Here is a 25,211-nt window from a genome sequence, read left to right as displayed (position 1 = left end):
TGGATGTACAGGAAGTACAACTGGGGGCTGAGAATGCATCTGTGGGAGGGCTCCAATGTTGTTGTTGTGGAGAAGGTGCAGTTATCTATTATCACTGGTCTACGAGTCAGAAAGCTGAGGATGTAGTTGCAGAGTGCGGAGCCGAGCCCAAAGTCAGAGTTTTGAGAGCGGTTCCTTAATAGAATGAGCAAACCTCCCTGCTAAGATGTTGGTCCCTTTCCAGTTTAGGTTAGACACTTGTTAAATGCTATCCAATATAAGAATCGTTCCAAGTAGTCATAATTGACTGGCCCCTCCATTTTCCTTGGTGAATATCCCCCTTAACTGTTTCAAAAACTGAATATCTATTTGATAAAGGAATAACCACTGGTGACTTTTGAACTACCTTCTTGCCTTTCCTGACAGCCACCCTTCTATCTGACTGATCCTGCTGGATAAAAGCTTTTGTAAATCTAAGAGCTGTGTCACTCTGCACCTTCTATATATGGCCTTAATACCATGAAGCCTAAAAAAAAATTCCATAACACCTTTAAGATAAAATAAACCATCATTCATTACCAAAACACAATGTTAATATGGGAAAAAATTAATATCATACCAAACATATTAAATAAGGACTTTTTTAAAAAAAAGATTAGTTATCTTCAACTCTCACAATGTAAGTTTAAAATATAATAGACCACTTGCCCATTTATATTTGAATATGAGGTTCATTGAGTGAAATTTTGCAAGGGCTATCTGATACAGTAATTGCTACTATGACTGGAGGGATGTACAATTCCATCTTCAGCTGATGGAAACACTACAGCTTCAGCTGCATAGCTGTTAAATACTTCACTCCATAATATTAGCTGTTCTTGGGGTGGCACTTAGCTATGTGGCTCTTATTGGGAACAGTGGCGTCTTTTTGGGCATAACCTTCCCCAACTGCAGAGTGTTTTGGGACTCTTCACTTCTGCTGTTGACCTGTGTGTACTTGAATGTTGCTGACAAACTGTACAGCTTTTCTGACATGTTTTGGATGCCACCAGGAAATGGGACTGTTGTTTCAGTCATCTTCTGGTCACTGATTTATTAGCCATAATAGATGAACGAAGCTCTGTTTTATCATCAGTACTAGCCACTGGACAAGGTGGAGGTGAGCTTGTATCCTTCCTTTAACGAACCTACCTCAGTGAATCTATTTCTATATCTCCTGAGGCTTCCGTCTGTCTGCATGTTCTTGATTAGGCACAGGCCCTGCTTGTTCCAGAACTCTTTGCCAGAGGTCCAGTTCAACAATCATCCTTCGCTGTCTTGCTGTGGACCTGAAAATATCTCTGTGAGCCCTGTAGAATGACAGAAGTCTGAGTTTCATTACTGCTGATCTTTTTATTTAAATTAGTTACTTTGGTCAAATTTACCTTGGAATTCCAAAACCTGGAGACGCATTATGGAAGTGAAATGAATCCTCAAAATGTAATGTCAAAATTGCATTTTGGGTTTTTAAACTTGGAATTAACTTGGAGTTAAGTGTGATAAATTTATGATTTGACTAGTTCTCCACCTATTTTGATATGTCATAAAGTGCCATTATTTCAGATATATTCAATTTATTGTACAGTTTGCTGTGTGATGTATCTTCGAAGGATGAATTGGTAAAAAGGATATCTGAACTGGAAAAACAACTTGAAACCCAAACAGAAGAAAAAGAAAAGGAAATAAAGAAAGAAAAGGTCAGTACCTGTAAGCATACTGAGATCTTTAGTAAATTCCCAAGTGATTCTGTTAAAATCATGATTTTTAATCACTTGCGTCTTTCTCTATCAAGTGAAGAAAGCTGTATTTGTTGTTTGGGGAAAGACATTAACCATCTGTTTTGGATCCTGGATTATCTAAAACAAAATTCTGCACGTTATCCAGGCAAAATGAATGAAATGAGTTCTAGATCCTCCCTACAACAACTATAAAGTTATAAGCAATGTTTCTGGGTTTTCTACTATTTGAATTGAAAATCGAAGCTGCAAGGATAGATTTATGAGGGAAAGAATTTAGAGTGCAGCCATAGTTGCATTTTCTTAGCTGGAATTAATGGCATGCTTTTGGGATAGGATAGAGTGATTAGGAAAAAAGATATTTAAGACAGAAGAGGGGGAGGTATTTAATTAACTTGTCAAACCTGGGACCAAATATGTCTGGATGAATTGTATCCACACTCCCAAAATAATGCTGAAGGGTTGATAACTGTTTCCACAGTTAGTGAAGTGGGACAAGTCAAGGGAACTGAAATTAGCTTAATGGCAGTATTAGAAATAGTATTGGAAATTTCATTCAGGGCCATGTAGAGGAACACCTAGAAACCTGAAAAAGAGCAACTTTGTTCACTTTTTAAGAAGAAATGGCATCTTTAGGTAATACTGTGAATGAAATAAAACAGGATTTTTAAAAGATATTTGATATGTGACATGTAGTAAAATGAAGTGAAATGAGGAGAAATAGCAAAATGGAAACAAGTTGGCCACAAAACACAAAAGTAGTAGTGGTTAAGAGTCTTTATCTAAATTGGCAAAAAAGTGAAAAATGCACTACAGAGATTATAAACCGTGATTGACAGTGGAAGCTAGACTTAGGAATCTGAAATCCAAGTGATGTACTTTAGCAGGAGTAACAAGACAAGGGGATACTCAATAGCAGGATATTAGGGTGCTCAGAGGGACAGCTGAATCGTGGGGTGCTTGTCCACAGCTCTCTAAGGTGACAGGGCAAGTTAATAAAGAAAATGCACGCAGGACACTTGCCCTTATCAGTGGTGGTATAGATTATAAAAGGTTATGCTGAAGTTGTGCAGGACTTTGGTTAGGCCATAGCTGCAGTACTGTATGCAGTTTTGGTCACCACTAAAACGTTGCACTGGTGGGATCCAGAGGAGATTCACTAGGATGTTGCCTGGAATGGAGCACTTCATTTATGTAGAGATATCGGATAAACGCTGGTTGTTTTCTTTGGAGAATAGAAGGCTGAGAGGGGACCTGATTGAGATGCATACATATTTTTCTAATCAACCTATTCAGATGTTCTTACACACCTCTACAGCAGGTGGGACATGAACTTCTCTTGCAGAGGTAGGGGCTCTCCCGCTATCCACAAGAGGACCCTGACTTGAGGTGTGTCATTATTGATAGAAAGCAGCTGTTCCCTTTAGCAGAAGGTTCACTAACAAATGGGCATAATTTTATGGTGAATAGCTGGAGTTTGAGGAACAGTTGCTTCATGCAGATAGTGTGAATCTGGACTGCAGTGCCGAGAAGGTAATTGAAGTAAAAAAGAACTCAACTTTTCAAGATTACTTGACTGAGCACTTGAACTGTCATTAAACTCAAGACTATGGGCTAAGTGCTGAGAAGTGGAACTAGTGTAAATTTTAAGTAGCAAGTTTTGGCGCTTGCTTGATGGGCTGAAAGGCCTCTTCTCTACTAATGATTGTATGATTCTAAGTTGACTAACTGAAAACAAAAAAATCAAACTCAGCAGTTCTGGCAGCATCTGTGGAGAGAGAAACAATTAACGTTTTGAGTCTGATAGGACCCTTCAGGACTGAAGAACTGACTTGTATGGTGTTAAACTGTTTCTGTTATGGAGTACCACTCGTCCAAACAAGTGGAGAGAATTCCATCATGCACTTACTGGAATTTGCTAAATTATTATTTGTTTCAGTCAGAATGACTGAAAGCAACAAGGAGCTTCTTTTTTTTAACTCCCTAATGAGACATTGCTGAAATATGTGAATGTTTACATGCAATAGAATTTAAGACTGCGCCTCCTGTTTAATTTTTGGTCTTTTATTAGCCAAATGATCAGGAAGAAAAATGAGGAGTTCTTCTGAGTTGGTTAAAACACTTAAGGGTATTCTTGTTGCCTAGCTTGTAAACTGCCTTCAAGCTTTGAAGACCCATTTTCTTAGCTTTTTGCCAAGTTTTAAAAACTGAAGTTTGCTTTTCAAAAGTATTTCTCCCACTTGGATGGTGAAGAGTTCCAGCTCTCTCTCCATGTCTCCTGTTTTTCCTTTTTTTTCCTGACCTTAGAACCCCTCTATGACCCCCACCCTGTGGTATGATGAAGGGATGATGTTTTGTTCCATACCCTCAGTCTATAATCTGATTACTGCTTGAAGTGGGCAAGGGCACTTAAAGCTCTAGCGTTCAATCTACCTTGTAAAAGCTTTTCTGGTTTCAGCTGTGAAAGTAAAGCTTTTCTTGTATGGTTTTGATTTTAATTGCTTACCATGATGTTTCAGGAATATGCGAGGCATGTTGAGAAACAACTACAGGATAGTATTGAGATTTGTGAGCTTCTTTACTCAAAACAGGTATGTAAGATTTATTTTGTCAAATCATTGCAAGACTGTGTCTCTTTTTTTTCTTCTCTAAAAGAATGTTGATGTATGCTTTCTAGTTTGATGCAGAAAGCTTAAAAATGGAGAACGATAAACAGAAAGAAGAAATTGAAGAATTGAAAGAACTCCTAAAAGAAAGACTGGAGAAAGCAAAGTTCTTCCAAATGGAAAATGAGAAACACAAAAAGGAAATCAAAGAGCTAGAAAAACTGAGAGAAGGAATTGAAGAATTGAAAGAGAGACGAGAAATTGAGGAGTTTGAGTTTTTGGAAAAAGAAGCAGAAAAAGAAGGAAAGGTACTTTAAATTGCTAAAATGAATTTTTAGAAATGTTTACTTTGCATATGGGAGATCTTGCAAGTGGTAATCAGCAAACCTCAGTCAGGAAGGCAAGGTTAATTATCTATATTGTGAAACAAAAATCTGCATCAATTCAATTTTAGTTTTCAATAAATATTCCTTGCTTTAGCTTTGATTTTAGCCCAGGTCCAATGAACAATGCTGCATTGCATACCTGATTCTCCACACATTAAATAAAATGGTGAAACTGTCAAATCTCAACTGCAAAAGCTCCCTCATTTTAATCGTATGCGCTTCACCTCGGTGGTGATTTTTGTGTCCATTTAATGTCTTGATTCATTTATTTTTTCCCCTTCATTCTTAAAACATTCCTGCCAACTTCACAGGAGTGTTTTGGAAGGAAAATTTCCTAAGCCCCAGCACATGGTATTAGTGCAGGTGACCAATGGCTTCATTTAAGTTTTCGGGAGTGACTTTGTACAAGAAAGTGTGGTTTTCACTCTAAGTTCAGTTTCTCGGGCTCAGATGGCTATAGGTGCATCCAATAATGATTAAAATTGGGAATGTGCAAGAGGCCAGAATTGGAGGAGCATAGGGAGCATGATATGTTGTAGGACTGAAAGAGATTACTGTAATGAAGAAGACAGGCCATGAAAGGATTTTAAAGCAAAGACAAGAATATTCAAGTCCCAGGTGTTGTTTGAGTGCAGCCCCAGTACATTGGCAAACACTGGTGTTGTGTGAATGGGACTTGGTGTGACTTAGAAGGTTGGCAGCAAAGATTTTGATGTGTTTGTTTATGCTTGGCAGAAGATGTGTTTTTGGCCGGGAGACTAGTTATTTGTGCTGGGAATAAGGGTTTCAGAAACAGATTAGCCACTCGGTTTCTACCTTAGCTAACGTTAGACTGGAAATAGCTCCTCGGAGTACTGGAGTGGGGTTTGAAGCTCATCCCCAGACTACTATGCTGATATTGCAAATGACCAATTTGTGCTTCAGTTATTGGGGAGAGGGAATTATGTCAGTTAGGAAACAAAGTTTGTGGTGAAGATTGAAAGCAATGACTTTGATCTTGCTACAATTTAATTGGAGGAAATGCCTAAATGTCAATACAGTGGAAGGTTTGAAATAAGTGGCAGTGATGTAGATCTAGATGCCATCAAGGCACATGTAAATGCTGCCTTGTTTTCAGATCTTGTCAATGCATAATGGTAGAAGTGCCAATTCGGGTAATGCTAGATACAGCAATCCTTTTTAATACAGTCTGTCTTGGCCATTTGCAGGAACAGCAGCATCATGAAAATGTGATTTTCAAGGAGCTGGTTAGCAATTCTGAGACTATCAACCAGGAGCTTGAGGTAAGTGATTTTGCATTTAATGTTCTACATTAAGTGAGCACTAAAGTCAAGTGTTTTATTTACAACAGAACTTCTTTTTTAAAAAAGGACAATGGCATAATCTGAGAAAAACTGATGTGGGAATTCAGGGAAAAAAACCCAAAAGAACAGCAGTTGCTGGAAATCAGAAGTCAGAAACAGAAACAAACTGGAGAATCTCAGTGGGTCTGGCAGCATCTGTGGAGAGAAATCAGTTAATGTTTCAGTTCCAGTGACCACCCTCCGGAATTGAGTTCTGAAACAACAGTTCTGAAAAACAAGAGCAGAACCTGTTTAGTTGATAGTTAGAACAAGTTTAAAGAATGTAGCAAGGTGAATCCTGAGCTGTGAGGGGTGGAATGTATTGACTTGTTGTGTAAATTTTACAATTTTTCTGTGCTTTAATGTTTGAGATTTTTCAATTGATGGGCAAGGAAGACATAATTTTGATTTTGATTTGGCCTCTGCCCTCAAAATCACAAAATGGGCTTGGTTTTTTTTTAAAATGTAAATTATCTTTCCTTTTTATTCATTCGTGGGATGAGGGGATTGCTGGCTAAGCTAGCCCAGACCAGGTAAGGATAAGAGTTTCCTTCCCTAAAGGTCATTAGTAAACAGACGAGCAGGAAAGTTGATGCTCTGAGTCGGGACCAATCTTCAGAAATGGGGAGGGGAAAGGAAGGGAGCTCAGAAAGAAATAGAGAGAGGAGGGGTGGGCCTGGGGCTGGGGAAAGTAGGTGGGATGGTGATAGGTAAATGCAGGTAGGGAGTGGTACAGTTCCTCCCACCTCGCTGACAAATCCCCACGACTCCGTACCTGCATTCACCTATCACCCACCCACCTACCTTCCCCAGCCCCACTCCTCATCGCTCTCTTTATTTCTGAGCTCCCTTCCCCCTCCCCATTTCTGAAGAAAGGTCCCAACCTGAAACGTCAACTTTCCTGCTCCTCTAATGCTGCCTGTCCTGCTGTGTTCCTCCAGCTGAACACTGTTATCTCTAACTCCAGCATCTGCGGTTCTTCCTATCTCTCATTAGTAAACTAGATTGGTTTTTCTGGCAATCTACAATGGATTCATGGTCATCATTAAATGCTGATGAAGAGCCATCGTTACACTCTTAATTCCAGATTTTTCTTTCTTGTTAAATCCAAATCCACCATCTGCTTTGGTGAGATTCGAACCCAGGTTCCCAGAGCATTATTTATTTCATTCTCTGCATTAACATTCCAGCGCTAATACCACTCTCTATTGCTGCCTCTATTTGACTGTGTAAGAGTGGTTATAGCAATTTGCCTGTATTTTTATAAGGTTAAATAGGAAATGGATGATTTCTTTTATCCCCAACTGTTTTTTTTTGTTTTTATATGCCAGATCAAGCAGTTGCAGCAATCACTGAATGATGCAGAAGTTGTAACTCGTGATGCAAAGAAGGAGTCTTCCTTTCTCAGAAGTGAAAATCTGGAGCTTAAAGAAGAAATGGTAATAAGTTTTTTGTTTACAGTATTTCAATTTTGTGAATTGCTTGTATAGAAATTTTACTTGTGGCAATTGATGCTATTCATTTCCATTGCACTTGTTCCGTGTCTCATCTCTTTAGGACAATTCCAAAATTTTACAGTAGCCAAGGGAGAAAGTAGACTATCGCCATAAGATAGCTTTTAGGTATTTGTTACCCTGGCTGCCTCATGCTCGCTGAACTTTGTCACAATATAAACGAGGGAAGTTATAAGAGAAAGGGAGTTTGGAAAGAACTGTTATGATGTAGGCTAATTTTCTTCAACCTTTACAGTAACACGGCGTGCTTCAATGAGCCATGCATACTCACTTTTTACCTTAATTGATTGCTCATAAATGCCACATTTTACTTGCACTTACTATAATCTTACAAGCAAGGTTCATAATATAGTGTGTACAACAAGTTAAAGAATGATCAAATACATTACTGTTTTACATTTCAGAATGGCACATGTTACAAAATCTGCTCCAATCAGCTGTTTCTGACCATTCTTGGTCCAAACCAATCTGGTCCACATACTTCATTGAACTGATAGACAATTGAAATTCAATGGATCAGACTAAAACATAATTCACTCAGTTAGTGGGAAACTTGTCTATCAGCATTCACAATCTCATGTCGTCCTCATTTGAAAGGAGCTGGAAGGGAACTGAACAAGTTGATTATTAATCCAGACTGAAGCCAGAACTCTGCTTTACTGACTGTGAACGAGCGTGTGTGTGATTTTGATACTTCCAAGCTGTTTCAATAATATTGACCTAATTGAAGTATTTTAGTCTTCTAAGGTTTGTTTTTCTTTCAACTTTCTTGCATGAACTGGAGGGTAAAATGAGAGCTGACTATCAAAAAATGGAAATTGATGTCCAATTGTACAGCAACCAGCTAGATGCTGAACGGTCACGCTACAAAAAAATGCAATGTGATTTACAGAAAGAATTAAATTTGGCTTTCAATGAAAATACCAAACTAATGTCTCTTCTGGATGGAAAAGTCCCTAAAGGTATGCTCCTATAATGTTAATCCAAATTTAAGGGGACCACGTTATGTCGTCTCATTAAACATCTTTGACCTGGATGACAATCAAGCTCATGTTTCCTGGATACAATGTTTTGTCTTAACTCGTAGGTCCACCTTTTCTCTTTTAAAAAGGCAGTGGGTGTAATTTTTCCATCTTTTCGTTGCCTAGTTCCTACCTCTTGCCTTTATTGGACAGTGCATTGAGTATAGGAGTTGGGATGTCATGTTGCGGCTGTACAGGCTATTGATGAGGCCAGTTTTAGAATACTGTTCAGTTCTGGTCTCGCTGCTATTGAAAAGATGTTAAACTTGAAAGCTTTCAGAAAGATTTGCAAGGGTGTTGCTGGGGTTGGAGGGTTGAGCTATGAAAATAGACTAAATGAACTGGGGCTGCTTTCCTTGCAGCGCAGAGGCTGAGGGGGTGATCTTGTAGAGGTTTATAAAATCATGGAGGTCATTGATAGGGTGAATAGCCAAGGCCTTTTTCACAAGGTAGGGGAGTCCAAAATTGGAGGCCATAGGTTTAATGTGACAGGGGAAAGGCTTAATTGAGACCTGAGGGTCAGTGTTTTCATGCACAGGGTGGTGCGTGTATGGAATGTGCAGCCCGAGCTGGTGGTGGAGGTGGATACAATCGCAACATTTAAAAAGGTATGTGAATGGCAAGGGGTTAGAGAGATGTGCACCAAATGCTGGAAAACTGGACTAAATCAGCTTAGAATGTCTGTTTGCTGCAGATGAGCTTTACCAAAGGGTCTGTTTCGTGCTGTATGACTCGGAACGCATCATTTTTAACTCGGTTATTTTTCCCCATCACTAATGATTGTCCGAAAGCTAAGTGGAATGTGATTATTTTAGTATCTGCTTCTTCCACTTTGTATTGACATGTTTCTTGATGACAGAGGTTTGCTTGCGTTTCTCTGAATAAGGCAAAGTAAAATTACTGTCTTGTATTATAAGAATGATTTTGATTTTTATGATTGACCAATACTGTGAATCTTCATAGTATTATGTCTGACATAGAAAGTGGAGAACAAGTTGCGCTTCCTCGACTTCAGCTGTGTGAAATCATGTTTGACTCTGTATTAGAGTGAGTTTCATTGGGCCAGCATTCCTGCCTGAAGCAAACCAGAGCCTTGTTTCAATATTTTAGATTGTTACAGAGAAGTGGAGATTAAATGAAAGAATCCCTGGAGTTCATTCGATTAGTCACAAGTAACAATTTATTTATTTAATCCTAACAGTGAACAAATTAACAGAATTACAAACAAATTGAACAATTCCCCTGTAACTCCTATTACCTAACTGAACAAAATTCTACCCGTACGTGATTCCAATAAACACGTCTGACTTATGATCCATGTAATTAGAAATAAACAAGTTAAAACTTAGTCTCTCAAAGTTCACACAAAATGTGTCTTCTGGAATGCTTTGCCTTCTCTGCTGTCTCCAGCTTTTCTTCGGCTGATCCTGCTGTCAGTGATGTTTTCTCTAACTACTACTATGCGGACTCTTGGCTGGAAGTGCTATGGTACCTTTTTATCTCTCTCTTTAAAGAGAACTTAGCAATTCCTTGAGAGCCCAATGCTTATTTCTCAGATGGTGGTTCACTCTTGCATCGATTTTCAAAAGTCCCCTCCTTTATATATCTTGGATGATGTCGTTTATTTTTGAAATAGCATTGGTTAGAAGTTGTCAAAACCATCAGATTTAAGTTCAATTGGCTTTCACTTGCTAAGTGCTTAGCTTAAATTAATTGATTCCAGCTCATGCCAAAACACCAAAACAAGCCCAAGGCTTCCAGTCACAGCCAATTGATACATGTTTTAGTTTTTAGAACTGTCTATAATCTGCAGCTGCTTACAGACCCGTGTTCTGTATAAATCTCTAAGCTTATAAAACTACCTCTTACAGGGATCAGAAGAAGGGTTTTTGAAGAAGGATCCTGACCCAAAATGTCAAGCTTTCCTGCTCTGCTTGGCCTGCTGTGTTCATCCAGCTTCACACCATATTATCTCTTACAGGGATCGCAAATTTTTTGACACAAATTCTAGCTTCCTGTCTTCCAATTCATGATTACTATACACCACTTCATAACAAGATCAAGGTTCTATGCCATTTGTACGATCCTAGTGCATTTTTGTTTGTTCTTTTGCATATCCATGCATGCCGTACTCTTGCCCTATCTCTTCTGTAGTGCCTTGACGATGCATGTGGGTTACGTGGGATTTGATAGATGTGCTTTGCTATAAACTGGAGCCTCCTCTTCTGAAGCTACTTTGCCTAAGGAGTAGTAATTTGAGTGTTAATGCAGCAAGAATGGTTTCCTTTAAGCCCTTCATACTTGTTCCCCTTCATTGAAGATTGGTGGAGCTCTTTTGGTGATTAAGTACAAGTAAGTCAACCTCGTTTATTCAGGGAAATGTTGTCAAACCTTAAAGAGCGGTGCCAGCCTCAAAAGCTGCAATGAATGCATTTTAAACAAAAAAAAAAATTCTTCAATGAAAGAATGATGCCTACATCATTCTGTTTTACTGGAACTACTAATTTCACAAATTATTTTTAACATAGTATTTATATTAACAAGGGTGAAATACAAGCATTTATATCATGGATTATTTTTGAAGTTTTCCAAGTATTTATTTGGGACAGTTTAAAATCGCCTGCAATCAGATCTTAATGTAAAAATGTATGCCATGTCTTGTAGAATCTGCAAACTTTTGAGTTTGGACAGAGGAAGTCTGCTCCCAGGGAAAAATAGAAGAATTGTGCTCACTGCTGAACAGTCCTGTCTGAATATGTTGATTTTCTTCAGTAAGGATGAGACATCAAAGTTTATAAAACATAGTCTGAAACCTGACAGACCCGTAATATTTGAAATTTTAAGGAGTCAGACTTGGAAGCAGGTTATATTTACAGAATATCTTTTTCTGCGCATAAACAATTGATTCTTTTCTCTAAATTAGTGCTGACATTCATCTACATATAAGACTTTGCTGACTTATGCTATTGTACTTCTGAAACTGGCAATCACTTTACTACCACGTTCTTATTAAACTTAGATTTATTGGATCGTTTTCATTTGGAAAAGACCATGGCTGAGCTTAAACAACAGTTGGATAAATCAGAAAAAGAAAAGAATAGTCTTCAGGAAGAAGTATCTCTATTATCCCAATTTAAATCATTGCCTGAAAAAGTAGATGAATTAGCAAAACAGGTAATGAAGCTGTATTGACTATGTTAAATAATACTTGGAATTTATGCCATTATTTACATTGAGTATTTTATGCTTATTTATTGCCTATCACAGTGCAATTATTGTTGCATAGGTGAATTTTAACAGCTTTCAATTGTGCCATTTCCAATGTTTTCTTGTCCATATACCGGGTAACAGGTGAAACTTTTAACAAGAATTTTGTATCTGTTTTCACATTAGAAAGCACTAAGTTATTCTAATAATTATAGAAAATCCAGGCAAAATGGAGGAGGAATTGCACTCATTAGAGATTAGAAGGTTATGGGGAGATCTAATAGAAACTTACAAGATAATGTATGGTTTAGAAGGGGTGGACACTAGGAAGTTGTTAGCGTTAGCTGGGGAGACTAGGACCCGTGGGGACAGCATTAAAATTAGAGGGGGTAAATTTAAAACTGAAATGAGACGACATTTCTTCAGCCAGTGTGGTGGGCTTGTGGAATTCATTGCCACAGAGTGCTGTGGACGGCGGGATGTTGGATGCCTTCAAGGCAGAGATCGACAAATTCTTGATCTCAGAAGGAATCAAGGGCTACGGGGAGAGTGCAGGGAAGTGGAGTTGAAATGCCCATCAGCCATGATTTAAATGGCGGAATGGACTTGATGGGCCGAATGGCCTTACTTTCACTCCTATGTCTTATGGAATACAAAAACAATCTCAATCACTACAGGAAAGTTGCTAGGGAAAGCAATAGGACTAAAGGTGACTAGCCTCTTGATGTTGTGGTCTGCATTGTAGGGATTTTGTGGAAGTAGAGTTAGTGAAGTGTTGGTGAATTTCTGTACAGTGAAAACTAACATTAATTTCTTCAAATTTAAATTTTAGATTCTGCAGCTAACCAAAGAACTTAATGATGTTACTTCCGAACGGGATACTTTGTCGGCTGGCAGAGAAGATAATGTTAAACAACTTGAAACCTTGCGTGGCGAGGTGTCAGCTATTACCCAGGATAGGAACAAACTCCAGGAAGTTCTTGCTAAGGTCAAATCTGAGCAGGATCATCAGGAAAACATCAAAACTCTACAACAGGTAGAAGTGATGACAATTAGTATGCTTATTAATGGTCAACGATTAATCCTGAGGTATTTTAAAATTCACTTAGATCAAGTATTATTTGGTCATTGGCAGAAAATTTGCAATCTTTCTGGAGTCTTTTCAGTTGTTTGACCAAGCCTGTTCTGATCCTGAGGAAATGGCCTCAGATGAAGACACACCCATTATTAATCTGCTTTGTTTCCTCCTCTCTATATGTGAACTTCATTGTTAAAGGCATTTGATAAGGTTCCCCATGGTAGGCTCATTCAGAAGGTCAGGAGGAATGGGATACAGGGGAACTTAGCTGCTTGGATACAGAATTGGCTGGCCAACAGAAGACAGCGAGTGGTAGTAGAAGGAAAATATTCTGCCTGGAAGTCAGTGGTGAGTGGGGTTCCACAGGGCTCTGTCCTTGGGCCTCTACTGTTTGTAATTTTTATTAATGACTTGGACGAGGGGATTGAAGGATGGGTCAGCAAGTTTGCAGACGACACAAAGGTCGGAGGTGTCGTTGACAGTGTAGAGGGCTGTTGTAGGCTGCAGCGGGACATTGACAGGATGCAGAGATGGGCTGAGAGGTGGCAGATGGAGTTCAACCTGGATAAATGCGAGGTGATGCATTTTGGAAGGTCGAATTTGAAAGCCGAGTACAGGATTAAGGATAGGATTCTTGGCAGCGTGGAGGAACAGAGGGATCTTGGTGTGCAGATACATAGATCCCTTAAAATGGCCACCCAAGTGGACAGGGTTGTTGAGAAAGCATATGGTGTTTTGGCTTTCATTAACAGGGGGATTGAGTTTAAGAGTCGTGAGATCTTGTTGCAGCTCTATAAAACTTTGGTTAGACCGCACTTGGAATACTGCGTCCAGTTCTGGGCGCCCTATTATAGGAAAGATGTGGATGCTTTGGAGAGGGTTCAGAGGAGGTTTACCAGGATGCTGCCTGGACTGGAGGGCTTATCTTATGAAGAGAGGTTGACTGAGCTCGGTCTCTTTTCATTGGAGAAAAGGAGGAGGAGAGGGGACCTAATTGAGGTATACAAGATAATGAGAGGCATAGATAGAGTTGATAGCCAGAGACTATTTCCCAGGGCAGAAATGGCTAGCACGAGGGGTCATAGTTTTAAGCTGTTTGGAGGAAAGTATAGAGGGGATGTCAGAGGCAGGTTCTTTACGCAGAGAGTTGTGGGAGCATGGAATGCGTTGCCAGCAGCAGTTGTGGAAGCAAGGTCATTGGGGTCATTTAAGAGACTGCTGGACATGTATATGGTCACAGAAATTTGAGGGTGCATACATGAGGATCAATGGTCGGCACAACATTGTGGGCTGAAGGGCCTGTTCTGTGCTGTACTGTTCTATGTTCTATGTTCTAAATAGTGTAGCTCTATTTTTGGCTATCACTTTTGATCTTTCTTAAATTGTGGGTCAATGCTTCAGTTTTCTTCCATCTGCTGGTCACATAAGCCAAGATATTAAAGTTGCTTATAGTTAGCAGCATTTTGACCATAAATCTCCAGGAATGGGATTGATGATTCGAATATATGTTAAATATTATTCAAATTAGCTCAAGGCCAATTGCTCATAAATACAACGTCAGTCAACACTGATTTTTAAGTGATCAATGCTAAATTCACATTGATAGGGTAATATAAATGCCAATCATCTCACATAACAAACTGGAAGTGTAAGAGAACCATCTTAAAATAGCTGTTTATTCCACCTCATTTCTTTCAGAAATGAATTTATTAGTTGACTAGTTGTTGGCTTCATGTCTTTTCTACAGAACGAAATGAAATGTAGTCTGGAGAATCTCCAAACAGAATTAGATCTATACTCCACAAGGCTCAAAGAAGAGAAGGCTAAGTGTGTACAGTTTCAACATGATATTGAAGACAAAGAAAGACAAGTTAAAGAGCAAGAACTGCAACTGAAGCAGGAGCTAGAAAAACAGAAGGAGATTGGTGAGATGGAGACACTTTTCCTTTGAACTCTACGCTGTTACGTATGCCGCTTTTTAAATTGTACCCTCCTTTAAACTATATCATCAGAAATTTTTTTGCTGAAACTAATAGCTTGATTCTTTTTAGTTAACACATTGAAGTTTATCACCACGGTAAGTCAGGAATTGGCTGAATTCAGGAAGGTCACTTGTTTGAATGGCCATTGGAAGACAATGATGTTGTTTCTGAGTCATTGACTTTGCCTATCTGCATAGTATTTGGCTTTGAATCAGTGTTGTCAGTCTGTATTTCTGCCTCTTTTGACATAAGTCCCCACTGCAAAAGGGAGATAGCTACAGGTAAGTGCCTTCAATTGGGTGCATACCTTCACTCTAATGAGAGCCTGAACGTGTATTATAAACCTGCAGCAATAATTACAGACTCAGTCTTAATGTTTTGATAGATCTTGATGGAAATGGTATGCCTTGACAATGGCTGCAATAATTTTTTAAGCAACTTGATATCTGTATTGCAGTGTAACTTGTATCAAAATGTTCATACCTGTACCAAATGATTTGGGTTTAAAATAATGCCAACGTGTGACAATTATGTCTTAATGAGTGTGAACAAATTTGCAAGGTAATGGAAATGATTAACAAGATGTTAAAAGAACAATGTTGAATTAAAATTAGAGTCCAGTTCTTCATTCCTGCATTACAGGTGCATGTAAGTTTCATTAATTTGGTATATCATTTTGAGGACCTGACCCACTCGAATAGGGCTACTTCAATACTCAATATTTCCATCCTGTACTGCAGCGTTGAATTAAGTCTTAGAATCTCAAATGTTACACTGCAGAGGGGGCAATTTATCCTTTCTTATCTGCAGCTGCTTCCAAATGACTGTTTTGACTGACATTTTATTTTCACTGGGACCCTGCACCCACTTTCTTTTAAAGCAATCATCTGATGCCGCCTTGAATATATGGTTTGAAACTACTAACAACACACTTCTAAGTAGTATCCTCCTTTTATGAGAAACCCAATTATCAGTATAATACTGTTATAGGCATTGTGCAGTTAAAAAATGTTCAGACTTTGTCAAACTTTTGATCTAAGAACTGTTGAAATCGAAATCAAAATCAACAGTCTGAAACTATCAGTTTTTTTCGACCTGACTACAAAAACAGTGCAAATTCAACTCACGCACATTAAATTCTGCGATGTGCATAATGGTTGCTGTTTAAATGCTTGTGTTGTTTTCTTTTTAAAATGTTCTTTCATTCACATTTAAGTGGAAGTGATCCTCCTGTGGATACAATGAAAGCCATGGAAATATTAATTAGGTGCAGGTGTAGCCATTCAGTCCCTCCAGTCTTTCCACCATTTAATAAGATCGTTGATCTCATTACTCCATATTCCCACCTAGCCCTGATAACTTTCATCCCCTTGCTGAAATAACTATCTATAGATGCATTAAAAATATTCCAGGACTCTGTTCCTGTTTCCTTTGGGTTTTGGGAATGAGAGTTCCAAAGATTCATAACCAGCTAAGAGAAGATTTCTCCTTATCTCAGTTTTAAACGAGCAGCCCTTGTTTTAAGCAGTAACTCCCAAGTTCTAGTTTCTCTGAAGTAGAGTTCTTTCCACATTCACCCTGTCAAGACCTCTTAGGACATTGTATGTTTCAATCAAATCACTTGTTCTTCTAAACGCCAGCAAACACGCTTAGGGTGTCCAAACATTCTATGTAAGTCAGCTGCGTAATGCAGGAATTAGTCTAGTATACTCCTTCTGATCTGCGTATTTGGCATTGACATCACTCCTTAAATAAAGTGACCAATACTCTGCTCTGCTCTGTATGCTAGATATGGTCTCACCAATGCTTTGTATAACTGAAACTTTGCCTTTCACTTGTGCATTCAATTCCCCTTGCACGAATTGTTAACATTTTTGAGGTTTCCTAACTGTCTGCTGAAACTGCATGCTAACCTATTGTGATTCATGTACTAGAATATCCAGGTCCATCTGCATTGCGGATTTCTGCAATTGCTGACTGTTTTCCAGAATAATGCAATTTTTATAAATTTTTCCTGTCGAAGTAGATAGTTTCATATTCTCCTGCTGACAAAAATCTTTGCGTAATCACTTAATCTATCCATATCCCTTTTGTAGGCTCCCTCTATCATTTTCTTCGCTCCTACCGATCTTTTTGTCACGGGGAAATTCAGCAGCCGTACCTTTTTTTGGTCCTTTTGTCCAAATCATTTGTAATCTGTATTGATCCTTATGGCACTTTGCATGTTAAATGGGAAGCAGTGGCATAGTCATTCTGTAATGCCATAAAAATAAAGTGGAGACCCTGGTTAATGGCTCGGGGCATGGGTTTGAATCCCTTTGACATTCAGTGAAATTTGAATTCACTTAATAAATCTGGAGTTTAAAAATGTCTAATCAAGGCCATGAAACAATTTGTCAATCCTCATTTTTAAAAACAAAAACCCATCTGGTTCGCTAATGTACTTTGTAGAAGAAAAATCTGTAGTCTTCACCTGACTTGGTATGTGAGAGTTGACATACAGCTGACTCTTAACTGGCTTCTGAAATGAAATGGCTCATCATTTTAAAAACAATAGGTAGATAAAAAACACTGGCTTTACCAGTGATGTCCACATGTAAGATGATTTTTTAAAAAAAGCTTCACCATCCAGAAATGATTCGTTATTGCTTGTTCTGTTTCCTGTTAGCCAGCCTATCTTCCATGCTTGTCAATATGTTAACGCCATACTGTGATCTTTTATTTTCCACAATAGCATTTGATGAGGCACCATGTCAAATGTCTCCTGGAAATCTAAATGCAACTTCTAGTTTCTCTTTATCCGCAGCAAATTTTACTTCATCCAAGAACTTTGTGTTCATCGGTTTGTGAATTGGTATAACTTAGCTTCCAAATACCAATTTGAACAACTAATCCTGTGTTGTCTTCAGATTAATATTGTCACCTTTTGTAATGCAGCACGACTGTTCCCTGTGTTCAGAAGCAAATTAACTGACTTTTGTTCAACTTCTTGAGTGTGTGATATTTGCATTTGGTTTGAGGATATTGTTTGTTACAACTTTTCTCCTTTTCTATAGATGATAAATATTCTAAATCTTCAGAAGAGATTAAACTACTTAAAGAGGAAAAACAAGACTTAGTGATTAAATTGGAAGTTTTAATGAAAACCAATGAAGAACTGATGTCACAATCAAAATCTGATCAAAAGGTTAGTTTATTTGAGTAACTTGAAATTTTCCCAACATGTTTCATAATACAAATACTCAAGTTGAGATTTGGCTGTTCAGTCGTCTTTTTGGATGGCCACGATGCATAAAGATAATGTTGATCTCCCTTTTGGGAAGTGTTGGAAGTTTTGGATCAATTAATGAAATATTTGGTGTTTTGCTTTTAACAAAATCAAAAATGCAGAGACACTTTCAGCAAGAAAGATTTTCAGATTATTGAATCGGTGGTACTAGTGTTGAATTCTAGCCAAACTAATCAATGGGAATCGGGGGAAAAACACTCCACTCTTGGAGTTATACCTGGCAGAAAAGAAATGGTTGTTGTAGTTGGAGGTCAGTCATCTCAGCTCCAGGATATTTCTGCAGAATTATCAGGTGTCGTGCCCCAGGCCCAACCAACTTCAGCTGCTTTATTCATGACCTTCCCTCCATCATAAGATCAGACATGGGGATGTTCTGATTTCACAATGTTCAGCATCAGTCATGACTCCTCAGTGTAGCAAGACCTGGACAATATCAGGCCTGGGTTGACAAGTTCCAAATAACACTTGTTGGAAGTGGTCATTGCCTGGCACAAGAGAATCTAACCACAACTCCTTGACATCAATGACATGACTTCACTGAAGACTTCACGATCAACAGCCTGGGGTTACCACTGACCAAAAATTCAACTGAGGTGGCCATGTAGCTACAGTGGTTTCAAGAGCAGGTTAGAGGCTTGGAGTTCAGCAATGAGTAACTCTCCTCCTGCCTCCCCAAAGGTCTGTCCACTGTTCACGAGAAACACATCAAGAATGTGATGGACTACTCCTCACTTGCCTGGATGAGTGCAGCTTCAACAACACTCAAGCTTGACACCATCCAGGACAAGTAGTCTGCTTAATTGGCATCGCAACCACAAATATTCATTGCCTTCACCACAGACACACGGTAGCAACATTCTGTACCATATACAAGATGCACTGCAGAAATTCACCAAGGAGCCTTAGATTGTACCTACCAAAACATAATCACTTCCGCCTAGAAGGACAAGTGCAGCAGATACATGAAAATACTATCATCTGCAAGCTTTCCTCTAATCCACTCACCTTCCAGAAATGTATACCTGATCCTTCGAAGTCGCTAGGTCAAAAATTCTGGAACCCTCTTTGTACAAAAATTGTGGACCTATCTACAGCAAATTGACTTCAGTTCAAGAAAGCGGCTCACCACCATTACAGGCAACTATATATGGGCAACAGATACATGCCCATCCAGCAATGCCCACATCCCATGAAGGAATAAAAATGAATGCTAGACTGGGATAACGGATGAGTGAAATGAAGCATCATAAGGCACTTCACAGAAGCATTGTATACAAAGTATGACACCAGCCCATGAGATGTTAGGTAATTTTAGGAATTGGCTTAAAGGATGTGTTTTAGAGATAGGGAGGGACTTCATAACCTTCGACAGCAACCAATGCTAAAACGACTAAAATTGGGGTTGGAGGAGCACAGAATGGCAAGATTAGAAGGTTTTAGACTGGAGGGGATTAGAAATAGAGGCTGTCAAGACTACAGGGAATTATGACAAATAAGAAATTTAAAGTCAGGATTTTGCTTGACTAGAAGACTTGTTAAAACCTGGCAGGCAAGTCACCTTCGTTTCCTGTCTTGAAGCCATGGTTAATTGAGCCAGTGGCAGGCTGAGGCCCTTTTATAAATAACTGTCGGTTGTTCGAGGACTTTGAAGGCAAGTTAAGAATTTCATCCTTGGGCCTATATGTATAAACTTGAATGCCAGTAGCAAGAAGGAGGTGAACATCTCAGCTGTGCCCAATTATTTATCCTCCCTGCCACTTCCTGGATATATTCCACAGAACCTATTCATAATTAATTCATTTGGAATATTGTATTGAGGAAATAGCTGATAGAGAAATAGTTACCTCTACAGATAATATTAATTGATTAACATTATGAGAAACACATACAATTCAATCGTCTGTGTCGTGTATTGCTACCAAAATCTAAATATGGTCTTCGAGTGAAGGTTAGATCATGTATGTAATTGAACCAGTGTGTGAAGGAAGACTTATACTAGTTCTTAAGTCATACATTTTGACCTTCAAAAACTAAACTCTAAAATATATTTTAACTGAAATTAAAAGTAATTGGAAATAGTGTTAGTTGCTATATAGGCAAATTCCTGAATTTTAAACTAGGGAGCTCTGCAATTCAAATTAACAAGCAAGTACTACGATTGAGTGAGTGTTCAGTGATGAAAATAGCTGACTATATTCTTAGACGGTCAACGTATACCGAAATAAAGTGAGCTCCAGTTTATTTTCTGGTTCCAAATTGGTTTGTATCAACACTAATGTTCCTAAATGATTTGTAAATGCTCAACAGCAGTACTAAACTACTTCTGTTGTCAAATGTTTTGGAAATGGATTGTGAATTTGGTTATGCATTTTGTGACCAGGAAAATCCACCTTCGAATGTGACAATTATGCCTGAAACAACTAGCCAAGGTTTTGAGAGAGACAATTTAACTGAACAGCTTCTCCTACTTCAGAAGAACTATGCATCACTCAGTAGTGAAAAGGAGGCACTGCATCAAGAACTGACAGCTCTTAGAGCTGAGAAAGAGCAGTTGAAGTGTGATCTTCAAGATAATATTGAAATGGTAACAAGTTTATATTGTGTCATTCAATTAATAACCATAGGTTTTTGTTTGGATGGTAGATGTAATTTAATAATGTTATCACAATTAACTGCTGAAATTCATTTTGCATCTTCAACTTTTTTCTATTTATTTAAGTAAGTAAACACCCCATCTCGGGTAATTGGTGAAACAGTATTTTTAACAAATTTATACAATTAAAATACTTAACTGCATATCCAAAACTATAATCTTCTGGTAGATCTGTCGAAACTGAGGACTAAGTCTGATTTTATGCATTATTTTCTGAAGTTTACTTGACAGCTTTATTGTGTTCAAGTCTGAGAAATCAATGTGAGCTTAGAAAATGTTGGTATTTCTTGCAATATGTTAGGTAGTCGTCAGAGCAACACTTTTTGAATTAGACATGAAATATTTAGCCTCCGTTTCATACCAAAGAGTTAACACCAAGTGAATGGCTTTGAAAAGGTGATGTTTTGTTAAGATCAAGGTATGAGAAAAGCGATGAATTTACTGTTCCAAAAAGAAACCTTTTGGCCTTGTCAGTTACCTGGTCCTGTGGCTGTTCTTGCTAATGGAACTGGATTTATGACACAGCTGCTATCTGTTCATCCAGCTGCAGGAAGCACATTTGCTATACATGTAATTTCAGCTGTGAAGAAGCAATATTTTTGAATAGAAAAAGTACTTTGATCCAATTTTGGTTAGATCTCTAAGATTAAGATATAAAGTATTATACAGCAATCCAAATGCATGGGGACTCCAACACATGAGGGGAGTAGAAAATGGAGATGCCAGGGAGGGATAGAAGCAATGGAATCATCACTGCTTCTAGTTTTCATGTGGGGTGGGTTCACAACGGTAAAATCAATAGTTTTGATTTTGTGTTCATATGCATTGACAGGAAAGGCATGATTATTAACTTACCCTGTTTTTTTTAAGCAAACTGTTGCAGTTTAAGAAGTTTGGAGCAGTCTTTTCAAGCCAGCAAAGTAAACAGCTTGTGAGGCCTTTTTTAAAAGTTGGAACAATAGAAGTAGCCTGAATGGGTGGGGCCAAGCTCCCACAGAATCAGGGTTTTTAGAGATAGTAGGAGCTGCAGATGCTGGAGAATCTGAGATAACAAGGTGTAGAGCTGGATGAACACAGCAGGCCAAGCAGCTTCAGAAGAGCAGGAAAATGACGTTTTTGGGAGCTTTCTACAGTTGCTAGGACCTTGAAGCTGGATGTAAAACTTGTATTCCTCTCTGTTATAGCTAAAAGCTTGGATTCTCTTTCTGCTGTAGAATTGCAAGTGAGACTATCTATTTTACTGAATCTGCCTTTGCCACGGCTGTGTTTATGGGATGTTACTATATTGGACCAGTTAATTAGTATCTTGAGTTCTTTTCTGTGTATAAATTAACTTGGGTATACTATTTTTTTCTATAGTGTATAGAGAATCAGACAGAACTGAGAAGTCTACATGACCAGCTAAAATTGAATCAAAATGTGGAGATGAAACTGAAGAAGAATCTGGCTGAAACAGAACACTTATTAAATGAAGAGAAGGAAAAGGTTGGGCCAGTTTTGTGCACCTCTGGTTTTGCTATAGTTACTTAAAAATATAAATTAGATTTAAGAAAATGGACATTTTACTCTGCTTTTTTCACTTGGAGGGCACAGCCAGCAGTTATTGCCTATCCCTAGTTGGTCTTGAGGTGGTGAACTGCTGCCTTTGAACCACTGTGCCAACTGATCTTGATGCTATTTTTGAGATCTGGCGATGACGAATGCAACTTGGTTATTTGCAGGCTCATTTCAGAGGGCAGTTTAGAGTCAACCACATTACCATGAGTCTGGAGTCACATGAGCCAGACCAGGCAAGGATGAAAGATTTCCTTCCCTGATGGAGATTAGTGAAGAGGACTTTTTTTTTTAAACTCAACAGTGGTTTTTTGATCATTAGCAAAACTGTTTATTGAAGACAAGCTGAAGTAAGCTAATCACCATCTCAAGCCTGCTCTGCCATTCAATAAGATCATGACTCATCTGATTGTGTGGTTCACCTACTGTTTCCGCCTATTGCTCATCCCCAACAACCCTCAACTCCCTTGTCAATGGAAAAAGCGATCTTTCTTAGCCTTGAAAATATTCAATGATCCAGCCTCCATTCTTCCCTGAGGAAGAGAATACCACAGGAAAACATTCCTCAATAAATATTAGTCGTAATTTCAGTGTTAAATAGGGAGACCATACCCCTCATTTTTAAACTATGTCTGCTTGATGCTGATTGCCCCACGAGGGAGAACATGCTTTTAAGGATCCACTGTCTATATCCTGTTTTATTGTTAAAAAATAGGAACAGAAGTATGCCATTTAACCCATTGACTCTGCTCTGACATTCGATGAAATGATGACCGATCTGAAAATCCACACCTCCATTTAATTGTGGAACTGAATGCCATTGATAGTGTTAAATAAGTATTTAACATTTGTGTTTACTTGGGCAGAGGAGGGGAATGTGAATACAGAATTTGAGAAGAGACATGGAGACATTTTTGAGTTGGCTGATATAGGGAGTGAGGAGATATTGGTGGATCTAAACCCTGATGTCCTAATGAGCTGTATCTCAGGCTGTTGAGGGAGATGAGGGGAGGAATTATAGGGATCCTGACCCAACTTTTTAAATTACATCCGGCCACATAGGAGCCAGAGGACTGGAAGATGGCTAATGTGGTTCTTCTTTAGAAGAAGGGTGGCAGAGGCAGACCAGAGAACTACAGATTGAGCCTAACATCAGTGGGAGGGAAACTGTTGGAAAAGTAGTGCAGGAGAAAATTAACCTCTGTTTAGAAAGGCAAGATTTGATTAGAGATAGTCAGCATGGTTTTGTCTGAAGAAGATCATGCCTAATAAATTTAGTAGAATTTTTTCAGGGTGTGTGTTTGTGTCTTTTAATGAGATCCTGTTGAAACTGACAGAAGGGTAAAACTCTTGGGATCCTGGGTAACTCGACAATTTGAATCCAAAATTTGCATAGTGACAGGAACTAGAGGGTGTTGGCAGACGGTTGTGTCTGGAGGCTGGTGTCTGGTAGTGTTCGCCAGGGATCAGTGCTGGATCCCTTTATTGTTTGTCATATTCATAAATGTGGGGGGATGAGAATGAGTGGGAACGATAGGTTTGTCAGCCACTCGGCCAATCTTTGTGTCATTTGCGCTGAGAAGGAAGCTATTTGGTTATAGGAAGATGTAAATGGCTTGATCAGATGGGCAGATAAATAAGAGATGGAATTTAACCGTGATAGAGGTGAGGTGATGCACTTTGGAAGAAGTAACAGGATAAAGGAGCACTCTGAATGGCGGGACACTAAGAAGCTTGCTGACACACCCTGAAGATAGCAGGGCAGATTAATAGGTTAGCCAAGAAAGCATACAGGATGCTTGCCTCTCTCAGTAATGGCATAGATTATGAGTAGGGAGGTTATGTTGGAGCCCCATAGAACTTTGATTAGGCCACAGCTGGAGCACTGCTTGTAGTTCTGTTCACCACACAATAGGAAGGATTTGACTGCACTGGAGGTGGTGTACGTGAGTCACCAGAATGTTGCCCAAGATGGAGTGTTTTGGCTATGAAGACAGCAAATGTAAGGACTGCCTATTATTTGAAAGACAAAATGACCAACAAGGGATAAACAGAATTAAAAGGCATGCTCCAGGGTTTAGAAACAAAATAGCAGACAATGGTACCTGTAAACAGTGGTTACTTTAAGGCCAAAGGGGGACTCTGCACAAACAGCTATCAGACAGTTCAATAAGAGGACATCCAAGGATTGACACAAGCTCATTTAAATTATGACAAGTGATTGATTTCAGCCTCATTAACAAAAGGATGTTGTCCTATTGGGTGAACAGCATTAGTTAGAATAAGGGGTGTAAATCTCATTGCAGGAGCAGCCAAATAATACAACCTAATTTATCTTGCAGTCCTTAGCTGCTGCTTTGCAACTACTTAATATTAAGAAATAGGTTCTTGTTGAAAATTCTTCCGGTAATTACAGATTTCTATGTAATTATAGATACACCTATATAACCAATATGTAATAGAAGCATTAGGGGAAAACATTCAGATATAAATGTGAAAGTTAATTAGCCTCAAGAACCATTTTCTTTGCCACTAGAGGGATGCCTGGTGTATCCTGTGAGAAACTTTATCATTTCCCTTTTTTGTCATCCACAAACTTGTTGATTAATAATTCACTACTTATCCAAGTCATGAATATATATTGTAAACAATTGCTGCCCCAGCAGTCATTCCTGTTGTACTCTACTAGCTACAAATCGCTATTCTGAAAATTTCCCCCTTATCCCAATTGTCTGTTAGCTAGTCTTCTATCCATACAATATACTCCAACACCTTGGGCTCTTAAACTTAAGGTATCATCCATTAGGCTACAAATCCCTTCTA

General features: G+C 38.7%; 1 protein-coding gene across 3 annotated transcripts in view; it reads left to right on the top strand.

Moving 5' to 3' along the window:
• Positions 1-25,211, top strand: part of cenpe (centromere protein E) — a 131,226-nt gene that overhangs the window by 40,758 nt on the left and 65,257 nt on the right. For all 3 annotated transcript variants that reach the window (XM_048528211.2, XM_048528210.2, XM_048528208.2), the window contains 12 exons: positions 1,604-1,715; positions 4,274-4,345; positions 4,432-4,668; positions 5,955-6,029; positions 7,421-7,528; positions 8,388-8,565; positions 11,645-11,799; positions 12,665-12,868; positions 14,658-14,835; positions 17,949-18,079; positions 20,562-20,765; positions 22,194-22,319. In XM_048528211.2, the coding sequence (XP_048384168.2) occupies positions 1,604-1,715; positions 4,274-4,345; positions 4,432-4,668; positions 5,955-6,029; positions 7,421-7,528; positions 8,388-8,565; positions 11,645-11,799; positions 12,665-12,868; positions 14,658-14,835; positions 17,949-18,079; positions 20,562-20,765; positions 22,194-22,319 (1,780 nt within the window). The remainder of the gene's footprint in view (positions 1-1,603; positions 1,716-4,273; positions 4,346-4,431; positions 4,669-5,954; positions 6,030-7,420; positions 7,529-8,387; positions 8,566-11,644; positions 11,800-12,664; positions 12,869-14,657; positions 14,836-17,948; positions 18,080-20,561; positions 20,766-22,193; positions 22,320-25,211) is intronic.

The sequence above is a fragment of the Stegostoma tigrinum genome, chromosome 3, assembly GCF_030684315.1.
Source record: "Stegostoma tigrinum isolate sSteTig4 chromosome 3, sSteTig4.hap1, whole genome shotgun sequence".
NCBI lineage: Eukaryota > Metazoa > Chordata > Chondrichthyes > Orectolobiformes > Stegostomatidae > Stegostoma > Stegostoma tigrinum.
The sequence above is the reverse complement of the archived record's forward strand: the minus strand, read 5'-3'. Positions and strand labels throughout refer to the sequence as shown.